The sequence below is a fragment of the Cyanistes caeruleus genome, chromosome 2 (genome assembly GCF_971803275.1).
Source record: "Cyanistes caeruleus chromosome 2, bCyaCae1.hap1.1, whole genome shotgun sequence".
NCBI classification, from domain to species: Eukaryota; Metazoa; Chordata; class Aves; order Passeriformes; family Paridae; genus Cyanistes; species Cyanistes caeruleus.
In genome coordinates this window covers 28,906,552-28,926,568 of record NC_141702.1, presented here as the reverse complement: position 1 = coordinate 28,926,568, position 20,017 = coordinate 28,906,552, and the positions used below count along the sequence as shown (strand labels likewise).

The following is a 20,017-nucleotide window of genomic DNA, read 5'->3' as shown; positions in this document are numbered from 1 at the left end:
TCCTAAATAAGACTGAAATTTTAAGAAGTGACTGAAATAAAGTAACCAGTCACCAAACCTCTGCATAGTCTCATATTAGTTTTTTATTGGTCCTTATGGAACTTATGAGAAGCTCTATTACTAATGGATATATGTAATGGGTATAGAAGTGTGCTCAGCACAGTTTACGTGAAATGCTTGTTTCAATTAATGGTGGAAACTCAGGTGTTTGCCTACTTATGGTCGCATTTCCAAAGACTTGAAGTTTTTTCTCTTAGAATATTGTGGTTCTTCTGAATATATTTTTTAGATCAGGAAATTATTTCAAATAGTGGACTTATTTCATTAAATTATAGGATAATTATTGCCTGCTGGTGGTAGTGACAAACAAGAACAGGCTTCACTCAGCATAAAGATGAATAAAGTCAAAAGTAGTAAGAAGACTGTTTTCAAAAAGGAACTTTTAGCACAGGGATTCTTACTTTGTAATAGTGGAATTGATTTGTATTTGCTTTCTATTCTTTGTAGTTTGCCAAAGCCTTGTTTAACAGACCAAATACCTCACAACTCATAAGGTAGAATAATCTTCGAGCTCTTCTGTGGACTGTTTGCTATAGTTTTGTGAGACTGATAGATTGATGAATTTCTGTAAGGTGTTTTGGGCTAGCTGAATGTTTTGGTAAATCTTGAACTAATAGAAAACTGCTTTTGTTTTTGGCCTTTCTGGACAGGTCTGCTTGAAATGCTGTAGGACAAACCTCTTATTTCATAGCATATCCTCCAGATGGTGGTAGAGATTTAAACATGGTTTTAAAATATTTTTCTCGTCATCTTAGTCTGAGTAGATACAATTTTTCATAATTAGTTTTATAACTAGAGCTATGTTAAAGTGAACAATAATAGTAACTTATTTGTCAGAAGTCTCCAAAAATCATACACAAAAACACAATGCTTCTCATACATCATCTAGTCCCCTGCTGCTGTTGCCCAGCTTAGTGACATAACAGCTGAGAAGGAGAAAGTTAAGCAACTCTTCCATTGTAATACTATTCCCCTTTTTTTATTTTTTTTGTGCTTCCTAGGAAAGTATTTTATTGTGGCTTCTTTTTAACAGACAAGATGAGCAGAAATGAAGTACCCTTCTGTACTTAAGAATGTGAATACCAGTATTTTCTTGTGACTACTGAAAATGGACAGATAACTGTATAGATCCTACTTGACTCCTGTAGCTGTATTTAAAATGTATTAATAATTGGTGCACTTAGTTCATTGTCCTTCAATCCAAGTCACTTCTAATTGTAACAAGAATGTGGAGACTGTGATTTAACTGATATTTTAGAATATTAATCATTACTTTGCTCCTTGCATTGCTTTTTACTGGTAAAACTAAATATAGAAAAGTTTTTGGTTTTGGTTTTTTTTTGTGTTTTTTTGCATAGTTGTTAGCTCCCATGAAAAGTGCTGTTTCTCATACCCACCTGGTTTCTTGGCTAGACTGATATAAAAGTGGAATGGGTTTGTATTGGTAGAATGGTAAATGAGGTCCCTCTTAGAGTGAAGCTTGAAAAAACTGTATCTTGAAGTGGGATTTCAGCAGCCTAAAAGCTTTTCTTAGGAAATCAGTCTAGTAATTGCTTTGAAGCCATAGTGGCTTAGTGTGTTACTATTTCTAAACCCAGCTGTAATAGAACATGCCTCACAGTACTATAGTGATTGAACAATGATCAATGGTTGGTAAATGCTCTAAAAAAGCATGTCAGTTTGTTTGGAAGGAAAACTCTTTTTCAGAAAGTGTTATAATTGAAAACTGTCCAATACAGTTTGCTTTGTATCACAAAGAATGTGGTTGAAACAGTTGATAGTAACCTGGAGATCTGTTCTGTAGTTCTTCCTCTAGTAAGTAAATACTACCTGTTGGAGTTACCTTGATGTTCAGTGTCCTTTGATGAAATTTTGTAAATGGTGGAAGGATATAATTGGTAGATTCTAATCTTCTTGTGAGATAGACCAAGATTTTGACTTGCATGTGTTAGATGACTCCCAGCTACAGTGTGGCAAGGGCTGTCTGCTAAACTTTATTTGATCTCTTCACATGTGTTCTAAAGTCTATGCTAAGCTTTAGATTTTCCTTTTCCTTTTTATGTCAGCAGTAGTATGGTGATCCTAGGTTAAAGCTTTTGAGTAAAAATTTATTGAAAAGGGTAAGTGGTATTACTTGGATGATTTTTACATGGAGTTTTGTCTGCTTACTGCAAGTGTTTGATGAGTCATTGACACAAAGAGTTTGGGCTTCTAGGAATTAAGTGCAAGGTAGATATGACTCCATGCTTCCATAGTCTTGTTCTAGGGGAAGCCATTCTAAGTACTATGAGAAATCCATAGCTGTGCTTGACAAGTACTGTGGAGTTACATCTACAGAAACACTCTCCTAATTAGTGTAATTTTTCTGGGAGCAAGGTGCTAGAACATAAATTAAAAGTCTGTCTGCATTGAAACTTACTGTGGTGAATTGCTTCAAACAAGTGTCTGACTTGAATTTCACTACTGTTTTGTATTCTGTAACTTCCACTTGGGACTACAATAGACATCTTCCAATCTTGAAGAAAACTTTAAAACTTTAAAACATTTTTCATGGATTGTAAGAAAAGACTGATCATAAGTTTCTAGAAGTAGCTTGTGACTTCTCAGCAGAAAAACTTGGAGTATATAACAAATAGTTGTTTTAAGCAACTCAGTAATTTTGATGTTATGTAATGCCCTAGTATATGATACCATCTAGAAAAACAAGTTTTGTGTGAAGTAAGAGACTTCTGATGATACAATGTTCATGAGCCTCCTACAGTGCTTAAACCTCTTAGACCTCCTATAGTGTCTTAAAAGGATTTGAGAGAATATTGATTTTTGGATAGTCAGCTTAAAACTTTTCCAGTTCTAGAAGAAAAGAAAACCCAACAAGTCAAAACATAATTAAGGGACCATTACTCTTGTTACTTGAGGACTACTATGAGGTGTAACTTTCTCATTCTTAAGGTGTCTTTGTATTGATATGGTGCAAATCAGCAGAAGGGCTAACTTGAGATAATAGCTGTCTCTAAGGAACAACCTATAGCTTAGAACAATTTGTTCTAAGGAACAACAGTCAAACACCTTTTGAAGGAGTTCTCACTGAAGATCCCTTAAACTGTGGCAGGAAACACTGTTGTACTGGCCCTGTAGTGAAGCACACTTCCAGTAATAGTGCTTCAAGCTTCTGATACAACCCAGAAAAATGTTTGTAACAAAAGCTGAACCTCTGAACTAGAACGAAGAGCAGTCCCTGAAAGCTGAGACAATGTTTTATGCCACAAGGTCACAGGGGAGTTAGGGGGAAGGGAATATCTTTGTCACTCTGTTGACTAGCTGCTTGCTGCTGTAAGACCTTTGCTTCTGCGGTAAGCTTTTCAGGGAGCAAGCAGCCCTTTTATTGGGTAGGACAGCAGGCAGTTAGAGGCTTGCCCCCAGGTAACTAAGTTGTATGGGCTGATGAAAGGTGCTGCATTCCCTTTTTCATGAGTTCTGAAGATTAAAATTCAAAAACCAGCTGATAGGCTTCCTGTCTCTTTGATAGGTGCTTGGGCAAATCTGTTGAAGTTACAGTCACATAGTTACTTAGAACCATAGAATATGTGTTGGAAAGGACCTATTAAGATCCTTGAGTCCAGCTTCTATCCCGGCATAGAACACCCAAATAATCATGCCATATAAATATAAAGAATCACACACCTGAGAGAATAGTCCTGAGAACACTTTTTGAACTCTGTCAGGCTTGGTGCTGCCACCACTTCCTGAAGGAGTTTGTTCCTGTGCTCAGCCACCCTCTGGGGGAAGAACCTCTTTCTAATACCCATCCTAAACCTCCCCTAATCCAGTTTCAGGCCATTCCCTTGGGTCCTCTCACTGGTCACCAGAGAGAAGAGCTCAGTGCCTGCCCCTCCTCTTTCCCTCATGAGGAAGCTGTAACTGCAGTGAGGTTTTCCTCTCTGTCTCCTCTTCTCCAGGCTGAACAGACCAACTCAGCCATTCTTCATCTGGCTTCTGTAGTAAAATAGAAAGCACAATCTTTTGCTTCAATATGTGAGTTATAAATTCAATTTTCAATTTTTACTAAAAAAAAATCCTCACAGGCAATTTAAAACCACCTGATACATAAACAAAAAGATCTGTCTTGGAATTATTTTCTTGGGAAAAGCAAATCCAAAGCTGCCTTTTTTCTGTGCTAGTCCTGTAAAATTACTGTGGCAACAAAGTTTTTCAACAGAGCAAATTACAGAGCTTTTTCAGTTTTAAGTGTAGATTGGAGTTTATCCTACCACATGTTTGCAATACTGCATGTAATACTTGAAGATCTGTTTAATATGTCATTCTCTAGCAGTTTAGTTGCAGCAGATAACATGTTTAAAAATTGGATCTTGCAGGTTTTTTCCAACCTTAATGATTCTTTGTAAAGAAAGTTACTCATACAGTTCATAGTCTTTTTAATCAATGTGTTTCTTGCTTCATCCCCTTGGAAGAAACATGGATCACAGTCTCATTGTGTAATGAGCTAAGGGCATACCTCATGAGTAAGGTATGCTGAATTCAGTGTAATATAATTTGGGAGTGAGGATTTTTTGTGCTTGTGGTGACCTCTATGGGCTGATTATTCTAATCTCAGACTAATGATGCGTGTAACTTGCCTAATTTACTGGCCCATTGTTGTGTGGATTTAGGAGTAATCTAAAAAAACAGATTATAGTTTAGATAGGCTTGATTTCTGAAAGCATTCTCAATATTGAAGTAGTACTGTGAAAAATGAGGTTCACATATTTTTATATAGAATTTAAAAGTTTAATAAAGAGACAATTAGGAGATAAAAATAAAGTATACAGATATGGTCGGGTGTCTCTGCATTCAGCTAAGAGAGCACACTTTACTAACAAAGGATTGTCCCTTAAAAACAGAACCTTACTACATATTCATAAATTCTCATACATGACTCAAACATTCTTCTTAAATTTTGGATGTTTCGTTGTTTAGTTTTTGACTCACCCCCTTCCCAATAAATCAATCTTTTTGGCTCCACCGAGTTTCACATTCCTTGATAACAGAAATGCAATAAATTCCTCCCCCAGAGCTCTGGTCACTGCTGTCTTCATCTGGATAAGATAATCTAAGAATGGAGGGGGGTCTCTATCTTTTTCAGTCTTTGGGTTATACAAACAAAAGTAGTTTTTGTTTTAATACTATGCCATAGCTCAACATATATGTATATTGTACCATTATTTCTGAGTTTCATCAATAACAGAAATAGAAAGAACTATATAAATATAACCAAGTTTTCTGACTTTATACATATAACAATCATTTTAATAGTTGCAAAAAGCCAACAATATAATATGTATCTATAACACTACCGTTCTAGAATGTCTAGGAGGGTTTCTTTTTGAATGGAAATCAGTAAGAACCATGTCTTTCATCTGTGATGTACTCATGCTAATAGTAGAATCTGATACTGAGTCCAGTGATCAAAATAGCTTTAAGTCAATTTCATTTGATATACATTTTTTTGAACAACCTATTATTGGGTCGTTTAGCTTGCTTTTATTCACTATACTTTAAGCTAGTGTGCTAATATTGTATATTGCTTGCATACAGTTAATTACTTTTAGTCTTTCATTATTGCTGAGTTGAAGATAGAGCTGAAATTGTTAGTCTGAAAGAGTTCACTTTGGAGTTCACAAAACAGTAATAGTTTGTATGCTGGCTAGTGAATTTTACTAACTTTCCAATGCTTGAAATTAAGAGCTAGAATGGGAGGAAATTAATGTTTTACTCTTTGCTTTGAATTACTGTGTAGTAAATGAAGTGCCGATGTAACTGTCTCTTCATTTAATTCTTCCTTCTAGCTTTGTACTCGATTATTCTGTTCTGTGTCTTTCTGTGGATTCCCTTTGTCTATTTCTATTATGAGGAGAAGGAAGAAGATGATGGCAACATATGCTCAGTAAGTTTACTCTAGCAAATGCACCGAGCAATGAAAAGGCAAATGACTATAGCCCAACTATGAAAAAATTATTTTTTAACTAAGAAATGGTATTAATATTGTAATATTTATTTTAAGTCTATTACTATAGTTCCATAAAAATCCTGGAGCAGCTTGTAGTAAGACATAGTCTGACATTGTCAGTCTAAGCGCTGTGGTCTCGCATGACATGGAACTTTAGTGAGATAAGTAATTAATGTCTTTATTTTCATGAATTCTTTAAACTTTCTAAAAATTCTTTTGAGCAAGATTTCATTCACAGGAAGTTAAAATGTCTCATGTGAGACTTTCCATAGAATAAAAACCATATATAGTCACATTTCTTAAAGTAGAGAATAGGAAAATGGTTCTGATTCTGAAGTAGGTACTCAAATTTAGTCCTTTTACTGTAGTGTTTGCATTATTTCTTGAAGTAGGCAGTAATAATTTGCCTGAGGCTAACATGCTTACTTGTGTAATGCACTGACTTGAGACCTCCCAGGGAATACAGTAACTTCATGCCAGTAAGGTGCTACATTTCAAATGAAAATACTTTTCTTAAGAAACTTCTAACCAATTAATCATTATTGTTTTCCCTTCTGTTTAGTTGTAACCTTAACATGAGACTTTTAATAATAGCCATAATATAAAGTATCAGTGGTATTTTCTTTGAGTGTATTTGTGCTGAATATATCCAGCCACAGCTGCTCAAATACATAGCTTATAGTGGAAGCAGAATTCCATGTCATTGTTCACCGTTCTCAAGCTATGAGGCTCTTCAAGAACATGTGCTTATGACTTATTTATAAAACTACTGATGCTTTTTGTGGTGTTTTTTTGTAGAATACCCGTTCTGCTAAGTATACTTTTTCATAGTTTGCACAAATCCCTTTATATTCATTTTATGTCAATGTATTAACATTCCCTTTAATATTCAGCAGGTCAAAACTGCACTCAAATACACTCTGGGATTCATCACGATTTGTGCAGTTCTTCTGTTAATTGGGTAAGTATTTGTATTGAGCACTGTTCTATGCAAGATTTATCAGAGTTCTTTCTGTGCTTCTAAGAGGTAAATTATGATGCTCTCCATCTGTATAATCAGCATTAGCTTAATCACTAATAGGGCTTAAGTATCCCGAGAGTTATGTACCTGAAAAAGAAGAGTTTAATGGGAAGATAAAATTGTTTTCTTAATTGTGGAGGTACTTGTGCTTCCAAGCTGACTGAACGTGCAGTTTGAATCGATGTCAAGGACATGATGGCTTTGACACAACTACATTAATTCTTCAGTGTACAACAGGGAGCAAAAAATTTGTCCTTATCCATGTTCATCAAATAGTTTTTTGCCTTTCTCAAGTGGTTTTTCTGAAATGGACATTGCAAAACAGCTTTTTAGGAAAATGATTCGATGTTATGTGCTTCTACTTTGCTAAATGGAAATGTCTGAAGAATGTAAGTGTAGTGTGGGCTTATACTTTACTTAATTGTGCCTTGCATGAGAAAGCTTTTGCTTGCATTTGTTTAAAATGTTACTGAAGTGAGTAACCTGTTTTCAGCAAGTGCTGTTGTTCTGAAACTCCAAATGGTAGAAGAAAATTGATTTCACATCACCATTAAGCATGACATGCACACCAATACTGAATCTTTCTAATGTCTGTTGTGTCATAAGCTTTTTAGCATTTTGACTGCAGCAATAAACTTGGTAAAAATTGTAAAGTGCATGCTGAAATGATCCATCAAAGTTCTGGAGCATGAAGCAGAAACTAGAGTGACATTAATGCTTACAGTTGTATACCATCTTACTGGAATTATGCTTTAGTTTTGCTAAAAGTTAAAGGTACATTTCTACCAAGTCTTTCATCTTTTTAAGTGAGGTAAGGTATTTACTCTCACGAGAGATTGTAGAGTTTATTACCTTAATCATTGTCTAGAAATACTACTGAAATTTCTGTTAAAAAGCTGTTTCTGACAGTTAGGTCACATCATAGGTATTGACAGATATATTGTGTAACACATCTGGTTTAGAAATCTTGGTAGTGTCTCTAGTAGGTGTTGGCTGAATCCTCAGTAGCTGTAAGCATGTTTGTTCCTCTCTCCCCATAAGATAGAAAAAGGTAATTCTTGTATTTCTCCTCTAAGTGAGACTGCAAGACTCCCTTCAAGGGGAAAAGGCTCAGTTTTAGAGGCAACTGAGGTGACTGTGCTGAAGAAAAATGTGAACTCTATTTCTAGTGTAATTATATATAGATTAAGTAGCATGTCTCAGTGTTTGTATCTGCTTTTTCTGAAGTTACTTGTCTTAGCTGTTTTCATAACAAGGGCAGGGAGTGGCCACAGAAGTCCAGTGTGACAGCAAAGAGATAAACATGTTGGAGCTGAAGCTTCTGTATAAGTGGTTTGACTGAATGTGGTAGTGAAGACTAATCTTGCAGTAGTGGGGGATTCTCTCACAGGTTAAGATCAGAGTAATGTTAAATTAGACTGGAATTTTTTACTGGCTTTGACTCTAGGTGTCTAATCTTAATGGACTAGAGTGCTCCTGCACAAAGGTTACAATAGTGAGAGGCATTGGAATATTTCCTGTTAAGTGCATAACAAATAGTCTTTCTTCCCATGCTTACATGACTATTGTCTCATAGCCAGACAGCTCCTGTACTGATTGGTTTAGGAAGTAATCTGTGATTAAAACAGGTCAATAAATAGTTTTAAAGATCTACATGAGATTTTTTTTTTCCTCTTCTCTGGTCAGCTGTCCTCAAATTAATTATAAAAGCTATGTTAAGCTCAAAGTTTGAGTGCCTTACCAGGATGTTGCCCTTGCTCCACTAGAGATCGTTATGAGTATTTTGGGAAACAAATCTATTTTGTGCCACATAATCTTGATGTTTTTTCTGACTTGATCACACAGCTCAGTAAGCAGGATGTTATTGTCCAAATTGTTATCAGGAGTAGTGTTTGTACCTCTTACTTATCTGTTAAAAAACAGTTGTCCAGCAAAAACGTGCATATCTGTAACACTTAAATCCTCTGCACCCAAATAACTTGATATAGAGTTAAAACCATTAAAAGCAAAGTATAGGGCAAATCTATACTGAGATGCTCAGAACTAGTTTTCACTTGTCATATCTTTCCCTTCCCATAAGTTATGTACTTTCCTTTTACTTTCTCTAAATGTCATGTTCTTTTCAAGGGGCTTGAGTTACTGCAATTTTGATTACAACACCCTTAAGCAGTCTAGTATGAAACAAAGTGGTTGTTTTTGAGGCTAATGAATGTTTGGTTCCAAAATGCTTGCTTTCCTGACTGTCAGTGTTTAGAATTAAACTGGTTACCTTAAATTTTCTGGACTCGTTAGCTCTTACAAAGCTATGAATATATCTAATTATCCCATAAATAGTTATGCAAATTATCACAGCAGAACTCACTTAAGGAAATTAGTCTAAATCTGGTGTGTTGGAAAATAATTTCCTAAGGATAACAGTTAATGACACCCTTTAAGGATCAAACTTTACCCATCTACACTTGTGTATTAGCCCTACCTAGAGTGAATAGTTTTAAACTGCTTGTCTTGCATTTACTGTTCTTGTTCTGCAGCCTAGATATTGATCTAGTTTTTAATCATAATTTACCCAGGATGTGTTTTGAACAGCATAGCAATTAGCTTCTGTTCTTAAAATTACCACATTTAATAATTTGATTTATGTCCAGAACTCTAAGTATCAAATGCTGAGGCTTTTTGTTTGCTTGCATTACGTAAAGTTATAACTCCTGTGTTCGTTTCTGGGGCTTTTGGTATGTGGAATTTGAGCAGGAGCAGAATCAGATGTCCATCTCCTTCATTTAAGCTTTGAGTGCTAATTGAAGAGAATAATGTATTTTGTAGCCCCTGCTCTGATCAGTGTCCTTTGACATGATGGTTGTAGGGAGTCTTGGGGGAAAAGAAAAAAAATCCTATTGTTCTCAGGGGGAAAAGAGTAAGCAAGTTATGAATATCCTCAAATGTTCTTCCATCTTGTTTGTTCCCTGCGTGTGGTCCACAAATAGCAAATTCGTGGTCGTGCTGAAATAAAAAGGACTTGAGCTCAGTTGTGTTCTCAGTCTCCTTTTTTAACCATTTTTAGCAAATAAACCTGCAGTGATTTCTTTCTATCATTTGTTGGTAGAAATGTTGCTTTACTTGGTTTTAATACCTGTGTCTTTATTTAGTCTGGATTCTGTTTTACAGAAATAATTACTACTAGAGGCAGATACAAGAACTAAATCCTAAGTCAATAAGCATGTGTCAAGTTAAGCAAATGCTAGCCCTCAATCTGCCTCTTGCACAGTCAAGAAGCTTTTTTTTTTAGAAATTAAAATCTCAACTTTTAAAATGTCAACTTCTTTTTTTGGCAGAGTATCAGTTTGGTTTTGATGTGATGATATGTGCACACAGTTGGTTTAGCCTTAACCTTTGAAATAAAAGCATGTATTTTGTACTTTGAGACTGCTCCTGGAATATACATACTTGTTTGGGACTTCAAGCAGGGGTCTAATTATGTAGTCTTTGTCATACAAGTTCGAATGCTACTTTATGGACTTCTGTTTGAGTTCATTCATTCTTTGCCTAAAGTGTTTCCCTTCAAATCTGTCTTCCTTGTGACTTATAGACATTCTATTTCATGTCTCAAAGCTATGGTTTCAGTGTTTTTTTTTGCTATGGAGTGTTTTATGCTATTTTTCCAGCTGGTGCAAAATCAGCCGTTTTGTCTGTAGAGGTGCTGAAGGGTTATTAGTTGACTTTAGATGGTGAGCCTGACAACAGGAAACTTTCAGCTAGGGGACTGTTTTACCTGACATTGTTCTCTGAGCATTCTTTGCTAGTCTGCTTATTGGAAGAACAAAAAAACTTAACTCCTTTGTAGCTCGGTTCTCTGGGCCAGCTACAGAACGAAGAATGGAATGTAGCAGATGTGTTTAATTGTAATAATGGAAGATAAGCATGTCCCTTTATATTTTAATGGTTGGTTGGGAAATCATTAATTATTTTATTTTGGCTTTCAGAAGTATATATTTATACAAGAATTTGTCTCAATTGATGCTTAAAGTTTGTTTGGTCCTCTGCTTATGAATCAGATCAGGATAGTAAATCATATTAATGATTTAATGATACTTTTTTGAAGTCTTTTAATAATACTTGAGTGTAGGGTCCTTACCTCTTTCAGGACTGGTAAACAAAATCATTGGCCTCAGACCTGACTGTATACACACATACATGTACTCTGCTTATATAAATGCAGTATTTGAGGAGAATGTGAATAAAGTTGAAACACTGCCGTTTTTCAGGGACGAATGGATTTCCATTTTCTCAATTTGGAAATAGAAGTTGCCTTATATTTCACTAATTAGGGTAAGAAATGTTATTTTTCTTTATTACAGTGCTTTTGTTCCTTTGGATATTCCCAACAAGAAGAATTCCACAGAGTGGGAGAAAGTGAAGCTCCTGTTTGAAGAATTTGGAAGTAGTCGTAAGTTTGAGATTTGTTCTGGGCTTTGCACAGGTTGCTACACGACTAAACTCTGCCACTTGTTCATTGACTGAACAAGATAATTTACTTCCTTGGTTGAAGTTTTCTAACTTTTCTCTGACTGCTTACCTACTTTACAATAAGACTGTTCTTCCCATTCAGAGAAAAACAAAAATTAGAACTATCTTGAAAGCAGAAACCGCCAACATCTCCTCTCTGTACTCTAGATACAAGTCCTGATTAGACAACAAGGACTCCAGTGTTGTGTCTGCTGATATTCATGGTGGGGAGAGGAGGATACTTTCCTTCCATAGTCTTCACTTAACTCAGCTCTTAAATGCTACTTGGATGCTGAAGTTCACTGACTTTCAGTGTATGGTGAATGTGCATCATCTTGTGAGAGTCTTCAATCATTTACCTAATGAAATGCAGTACTGCTGTTGATGGTAAAAATGAGACAAGTGGTTCTGTCTCTTTATACAGGAAAGTCCTGAGGATATCACAAGTTCTTCCCTTCGCTCTTACAGTACTGACCTCTTCTGAAATTGTTGTTTCAATTTGTTATACTTTACACTAGAGCTGTTGAGAAGGCCAAACTCCATGGAATAGTATTTAACACTTAGGTGATGTAGTTCATGTGCTTAGCCAGAGCATGTTTTCAGAGTAAAAGTGTGAAGGAAGTGTTTTATAGGTGAGCTAAGACAGACTTGATGTCACTTTTCAAATGTGTTCAAAAAAGTGTAAATATAAAGTTATCTAACAAATATTCATCCCAATGCATAAGTACTCTATTATTTTGTGCTTTTTCCTTGATATGTCTCAGAGTATTGGTTCTGTGTGAATGTTTTAGGATATAGTCATACAAGCCTTCATCAAGTCATATTCTGCATTATTCTAGGAATTTGGTACTGATTAAAAGCTCCCTGCAGTGACATAGACCAAACACTGACAGAGCTGGCTAATCCTTTTAGGGACTTTCAGCTTTATATGTACAGTTTGCTTAGGTATTCTCTAACCTGATCCTCTTCCACCGAGGGCACATATTCCTTCCAAATTTCTCACTGAGCTCCCTGGCCTGGATTTTTTGAAGTCTGGTCTTGCTAGTAAAAGACTGAGGTAAAGAAGGCATTCAGTACCTCAGACTTGTCCCTGAAAAGTCCTGTCTCATGAGGTCCCCTGCCCCACTCAGCAACAAGCCCCTATTTACCTCTTCTTCCTCTTGACACTTAAATACTCAAAGCCCTTATTGTTTGCTTTGACATCCTTGAAGAGTCTTTAGTCATAATATGTTCTGTGCTGTAATCTGTGTTTGTGAGGGCATGAGATGAGGAGGACAAATCCATAGTTTATTGAATGTTTTGGCTAACTGCTTGTTGGTGTTTCTCTTGCTTTGCAAAGATTATAACAGCACAAGAAAAACTGCTTCTTAAAGTTTATACAGGTTGTGATAATGATTGAGCTGAGATGTAAGCTAATTTTTCCAGGTGACCTTGATGTGATTGTAACAAAGTATTTGGCTCTGCCTTTGCTATGAAATACAATATAGCCAATGTTTATTTCTAGGAAAGTAAACTTAAGATGCTGGGTTGGGACCTGAAAGTCTGATTTTGTTTTCTACCGCATTCTCTTGCGACTTGTAAGCGGAGACTGAACTCATTGTGGAAAAATCTCTCATTTTACTTGTTGTGGATATACTGCTATCACCCATTGTCTCACACTTGACAGCTATGCACCACTGAAGAGCCCGAGCTCCACCTCTTTGCTAAGGTGAGACAGGCTGTATTGGGTGTCTCCAAACCTGTCTCTGTTCCAGGCCAAACAAGCCTGACTCACTTAGCTGCTCTGCACAGCATGTGCTCCAACTTCCAACCAGCGTAGTTCTTACCTTAACTTGCTCAGATTTATCAGTCTTAACCTGTAGTAAGGTCCTCAGAGCTGGTTGTGCTATATGGTCCCTTCCTTTAATAGATGGCCATGCTGCTGTTGATACAGCCTGGCATGCCATAGAACTTCCATGCTGGCAGGGCATGCTGCTGGCTTATAATCAGATTGCTGTCTCCCAAGACCCCCAGGTAGGGGGGCCCTTGTGTTTTCATAGAGCTATTCCATAGACAGCAACTCTCTGCAAAAGATTCTTTTGTGTTCCAGGTGCTGGAGAAATAAGGACAAAATTCTTGCTTGTAGTCTTAACTTGTATCTGTTGTCCTGTTTTTATATTAATTTACCCTTTTCCTTTGTCTTGTATCAAGAAATACAAAGATCTTGAGACACAGAACAAACATCCAATCATCACTTGGTAGTTGATTGTGGGGTTATGAAAGAAATGCAAACTCATCCACTGAGGCAAAGCCTGATATTATACTTCTGATATACAATTATCAAATTTTCAGCCAGTTAGTTTCTTAATGTTCCATTGAGCATAGTTCAGACTTTTAAAATGGATTTTAAATGTTGGCTTCAAATACTTGTACAGGAGGATCATCAAATACTGTATGTAAGTACAGAGTGTGGTGTGTTACAAATGGGGGTCACTTGTGACTTTTTTTTTTCTCTAAACTTCAGAAACAACTCAAATTTTCACAGCTACTGGAGGAAAAATAGTACTAGGTTTATTTTTGAGGGTTTTTGGGTGGTTTTGTTTAGTTTTTTTAATGTTTTAAACATAGCTATAGTATTTGAAACACAGGAACATATTTTTTTTAGCTCTGGGGAAGTTATTTGATGTTACCTAGCAAAAATAGTAAAGCAGAGATTTGAGCAGTGAAGTTGGATTTGGTTGTGCTGTTCTATTAGTTTTTGGTGGTTTTGGAAGGAGGCCTGTAGGGTTGGTCAGAAGCATGCAGCTTCTCATAGAGGAAGGTTATGATTTCTCAGTTTGCCACTGCTTAGTGCTGTGTTCAGTAAATAAGAATGGGAACTAGCTAATGAATGGAAACAGGCTAGTGTATCTGTGTGAGTAGAAGTAAAAATTGTACTCTAACTGTACTCTAAATTCTTGAATTAACTGGAGGGGAGAACATGGGGGAGAACAGTAAACTCTGGTTATGACTGAGCACAAACATGAAATATTTTGCTGGCAGTTAATTTCTGTAATTTATAAGTTTCGATGTTACTCAGTAACCAAAACCACGTGCAATGTCTTGCATGGTGAGGTTAGGGACAGACCTGTTCTGAAGAATTATGCAGGACATTTTAGGGAGTTGAATTTTTTTTGGTCACTCTTGAAGCTGAAGTTTTTATTTCATCACTCTTCTCATCTACTATCTCTTAATTACTAGGGTACAATACACAGGCTACAATAACTCTTATAGTCCCTGAACTTTTTCCAGTTCGTTGGTCTGTGTGTACATTGAGTGAAACTGAGGATTTTTTTGGTTGATTGAAGGATCCATGCTTGTCTGATTCTGGATAGTGCTTTTAGTAGGAGAAATCTGGTGATAGCAAACAAAACTAAAATGAACCATCCAGAATGCACATAGAAGTTGTGTGAGTCACCACAGCATCCTGGAGAGGCCAGAAATAAGTCTTGAAGAGATATTAGACAGCTATGGGAGCAAGTTCAGTAATGGCTTTTCAACCATTTGGGTGAATGCAACTTCAGTGAGCTTGTAACAAAGACATGAGTCTGTCCTGGATCCTCCAATTTGGATAAAGATCTGTGGTCAAAAAGCTCTTCTAGGTCAATTTTTCATCTCAGTTATGGCTGGTAACTATGTCTTCATCTTTTTCTTCTTTCTCATGAACTTAAATCTCTTCTGGAAACTAATTTAGGAAGAAGTGTTCTTATACATCTACTGTATTTTCAACAAGTTTTGTTTTTGTTTTTTTTTGCAGATGGCTTGACTGCACTTTCATTTTCCATTAGTTCCTTAACTGTGATTGGAATGTTGGCAGCTATCACTTACACAGTAAGTTGTTATGCAAAGTTTTCAGATTTTTACCTTCATGATACTTGCAGTTGTCACTGGCTGTACCTGGAAAACTTGTCATCCTAAAAAGATTCAGCAATGTCTTTAGCTCTGGATTCTCATGCTTTGAAACACTCATTCTAACTTTCTGCTGCAAGTTTAAGGACCACTATTTTGGTACTCAGCATAGATCAGACTTAATTTTGATGTGTTTATGCAAGGGGATGTCACATTATTTATAACTTGTAACACAATCACTGACTTTTTTTGCTCTTCAACCTTTATTTCTCCACCCTGATGTAGAGAATTAAATGTTGCCCTTTTTTCATTGAACTGTGGCATAACCTAGAGTTGATATTGAGCTGAGGTACTGCAGTTCTTTCTGAAAGGGATTTGGAAGGGTTCATTCTGTAACCAATTGTAAATGGTATGATTGTTATGTTAGTTCAACTGCTTGACTCTTCCTTTTACATACAAAGAAGAGGAACTGTTTTAACTTACTAGCTGTGGCCAACATTTAATGTTCATGTGGTCATTTGCTTTCCCAATCTGTTCTGTTTCTTCATTCAGTGAATAATCAGTGTGTTTGTAATGCTACATGTTTTAATTTGTCAAGGTAAAACTTTGCAACAAAGAAGCTTAAAAGCTTAAGATAACTGACTGATAACAGATGAAGCTTTAAAGTTTCTCAGAAATGACTGTTTTTCTGACAGGTGTTAATCTTTTAAGTTCATGTCCTAGCTAATACAATGTTTTTTTCCATTGGAACCTGAGTAACATAGTTGTTCCCATGTAGCTTTGCTCCTGAATTCTAGCTGCCTCTGTAGCAACAGCTTATGTAGTAAATTATTTTGAAGCAGTAAATTATTTTGAAGCATTGGTACCCAAGGAGGTGTTTGTTTCAGGCAAACTATAAATGTATAAAACTTGAACAAGGATTTAAGAAAGAGGAAAGGGGGTAAGGTGTTCATGAAATAGTACCTTTAGACTCTTAAATGAGTAACAAGTGTAGCTAATGATTTTCTGCCTCTCCAGCTGGTGTGAGTTAACAGCAGAATTATGGAAAGCAGTTCAGTAGAGGTTTGCATATGTGTCAGAAACCTGACAGCACAGTGGCCATCAGGGTCTGTGCAGTAGATAGGAGAGCAATTGGCTGGATCAGCTAGTGGGTGTCTTAGGTGAGCTGAATTGCTCTCAGCCCCATTGACTAAGCGCTTTAACTTGACCATGATTATAAATTTTATTTCTTTAAGCTTTTTCTTAAAGTGGCATGGGTCATTAAATTATTCAGGCTATCTTGCTGACATCTGAATCATGTGATGGTCAAAAATGATCTAGAACTCTACTTAGCCTGTAATAACATGCCAGATTTTAATTATTTTTCCTTAATTATAGAAGAAAAGATTAATTTCTTGTTCAACTATATTTCATTGCTGAAGAGCACATATAGTGTTATTTTAGCCATGAGACTAACAAAAGAAAAACCTCATTAGCTGGGAGATTATCATCAGTGTTTTGTCCAAAAAAACCAAGGATGTTTTTTCTAATTCTAATCAAAGCTGTGAGATTGTGAAAATAAAGCAACTCTATTTCTTACTGAAAGGTAAACCATTTACAAAGAAAACCTTAGCAGATGTGTCACTTTGTTATATGGTTTAGTGAGTGTGATGGTATTACGTCAAAAGTTTGGCTTGATGATTTTGGAGGTGTTTTCCAACCTTAATGATTTTATGACTTTTTGGATTTTTTTCAATTTACTGTACAATATTTCTTACTTCCAATATTATTGCCTACTTATTTTCGAACCCAGATTGGTTGTAGGCAAGATTCAGCTGAGTATCACAGCAAGCTTATGTCCTTAACACTAGCTGAACCTGGAAATCCATGTTCACTAACTTCAGTTTTTGTGTTGTCTGTGTTTTCTCAGATGAAGACAATACTTAAATCTTCAATATTGTTGCTTTAGTGTCGATGTATTTACACCTTATACAAATACCGAGTGATAAATGAGGTGGAACATCAAGCATGAAAACTAGCTATTATCTGAATGCCTTAATTACTAAGATTTTTGGGCTAATTTGTTGCTTTGTAAACTTCAACAGAGCTGTCTATGCAAATGCCTGGAGTGTGAAATTGATTTCCTTTATTTTTAACTGCAGTGTTTCATCCTTCTGGAACTATCTGTTCTGTTTTATGGTAGGTGTTAAGGGAGAGTGGGAGAAATGGAGGAGCTATTTTATAGAAGTTTTGGGCATGAGCTCACATGGGAGTGGGTTGTTATCTACCTCTGATGTGAGGTTTTTTTGTCCTTGTTTGCAGGCAGTTGTAGAATCTTACGCTGAAACAGTGATCTGGCTTTGATATATGGATGGACTGAGGTACAAATGTGTCACAGACAGTGGAAAACACCTATTAGTAGGTCTGTTCTCAAAGTTGGAATAGTGTTTTCTTTATGCTCTAGAGCTTTCATAACACCTTTCCCAACAGCAGTGATGTTCAGGTTTCCATATTTAAGCTATTTTCACCTGCAAGAGCATGGGCTGGACTTGTCCCAGTGGTATGACATACTGCAAAAACTGCTTCAGTAATGAAAAGTTTCTGGTCTGTACTTCTGTACTTACTGCTGCTGTACTTCCCTAAACTTCAGGGAGAGGTTGGCTCAGAGTGTAGTTTGTCTTTACCGGTTTGGATTACTCCACTCACTCTGCTTCAGAGGAGGTGAATGTGATTCTCGAAGGAGTAACTGTTTTCTCTTGGTAGTTTGCCATGTCTTTGTGTTCTGGGGTGTTTTGGGTTTTTTTGTATATTAGCCTTTTATAAAAAAAATCTCTAGATGAGACAGATGTGAGTGCACAGACAAGTCTGTAGGGGATTGTGATGCTTGCTGCTGACTTAGGACATCTCACAAGTAGTTAGGCTCCTGTGTTGTTCTGGCAGCCTTCTGCTGCCTAACAAATTGTTTATCCCATTTCCAAATGTGGGAGATATTTGTCCTTAGTCATCAAACCACTCTTTGATCATTGGTGTTAGTTACTCCTGTTTTTAAGCACAGAAAAAGAATATTGTTATATAAGAGTGAATACAAGAATGAAGACACCTATTTCAAAATTCTTCACAAATGCTTAGTAGATGATGGAAAAGAGAGTAGATGGGGATACTGTGTGTGGTATTCCTGTGTCTCTGGACAGAGGTGATCTCAGATCTGTGGTTTACACAGTGAAGAATTGAGTATTTGTAGTATAGGCATAACTGGATTTTTTTTTATTTTCCCCTGTCTTGTGCATATCCTCAGCCTGTTTCAGTGCCATCATTGCTATTGTATTGTTAAATGGAAACTAAGAACAGATGTATCTGGCCTTTAAGGAAAAAAATCTATGCTAAATGCTTATCTAATAAAGGTTGTATTTTAATAAATAATATGTTAGCAAATCCCTTCATACCTAATTAAAAATGGCCTTACACTGAATGACGGTTATAACACAAAACACTAAAAATAAATAGGAATACTGTGACTGCAGTTGACTGTTTTCATCATAAAATGTTATTTATGGAAGAAACCATGGAATAGATGAATCAAGTGATTTTATTAAAGTCCCTGGCAGTGCAATTTATCTGTTCTACAATTAGTTAAATGTATGTTAACAGTACTGCTTTGTGTGGCCTTCAGCATGAAGAATTAGATTGTCTGCTCTAAAATGGAATTTCTGTGCTGTAGTAATATACAATACTGTGAAAAGTTGGAGGGGGAAAGGCTTTGGCACTGTCAGCCAGGTAGCCTTGAATTTGAGTAGAAATAGAGAGCAAAAGCTCATTCTAACATGTGTGTGCTCCTAGACTTCCTTTATGAAAGCATATCCTCCTGGTTCCACGGGAGGAGGGATACAGCAGGGTGGTATTATTGAGATTGTAAATGGCTGCAGTTTATATTATGGAGCTACCAGATTTACCCCAAGGACTAATCTAGTTAAAAACTATTTTCTAAGGATCAATCCAGTGTTTGGGGCCTTTCAGGGTGGTGATTGGTTTAATATATTACTCTGAAGTACATAGTGAGCTGTTAATGCAATGAAGAACACAATTCTTATCAGATCATACTGTGTTGTAGCATTTGATATGTTGGGATTTGGGGGGTGAAGGTGACAGTTGAGGGACAACACAAATTGAAGCATCATGCTGGTCTGGAGTTGCAGATAACTGAGCACTTGTGTTACTGACTATGGTAGATAAGCGGGTAATGCTACAGTTCAGTGGGGCTGTCATTATACTGGATTGCTGGGTTCCATTTTCTATGGCTTCAAACATCAAAATCACAGTAAATTTGATCTACTGATACATACAGAGAAGAGCTTTTCTTGCCATTTAAGGGAAAATGCTGAGTTTTGCTTTTCAATTGTGAACTCTTCCCCAGCATCTGAATTGGGTAGAGTGAAATACACTGTTAAAACTGAAATTGCCAAAGAAACAAAACTTGTTTGGTATGAAAAGTTCCTGATCTCCTCAATTTCTGTGAAATACTAGTTTTGGGAGGTACTAGTAATAAGTACTGACCCTGAAAGTATCTCATCCCTTAAGATAAATTACTA

At 36.3% G+C, this 20,017-nt stretch overlaps 1 protein-coding gene and 1 long non-coding RNA gene across 6 annotated transcripts in view; both read left to right on the top strand.

Moving 5' to 3' along the window:
• Positions 1-20,017, top strand: part of LMBRD1 (LMBR1 domain containing 1) — a 66,971-nt gene that overhangs the window by 9,514 nt on the left and 37,440 nt on the right. For 3 of the 5 annotated variants that reach the window (XM_086876202.1, XM_086876204.1, XM_086876205.1), the window contains exons 4-7: positions 5,904-6,001; positions 6,958-7,025; positions 11,438-11,526; positions 15,361-15,434. In XM_086876202.1, coding sequence (XP_086732328.1) covers positions 5,904-6,001; positions 6,958-7,025; positions 11,438-11,526; positions 15,361-15,434 — 329 coding nt within the window. The remainder of the gene's footprint in view (positions 1-5,903; positions 6,002-6,957; positions 7,026-11,437; positions 11,527-15,360; positions 15,435-20,017) is intronic. The other 2 variants (XM_086876203.1, XM_086876206.1) reach the window with 1 other exon arrangement.
• On the top strand, positions 17,537-18,863 carry LOC147654699 (uncharacterized). Its single transcript, XR_015282922.1, has 2 exons — positions 17,537-17,630; positions 17,754-18,863. It is a non-coding gene; the product is annotated as an uncharacterized LOC147654699 (long non-coding RNA).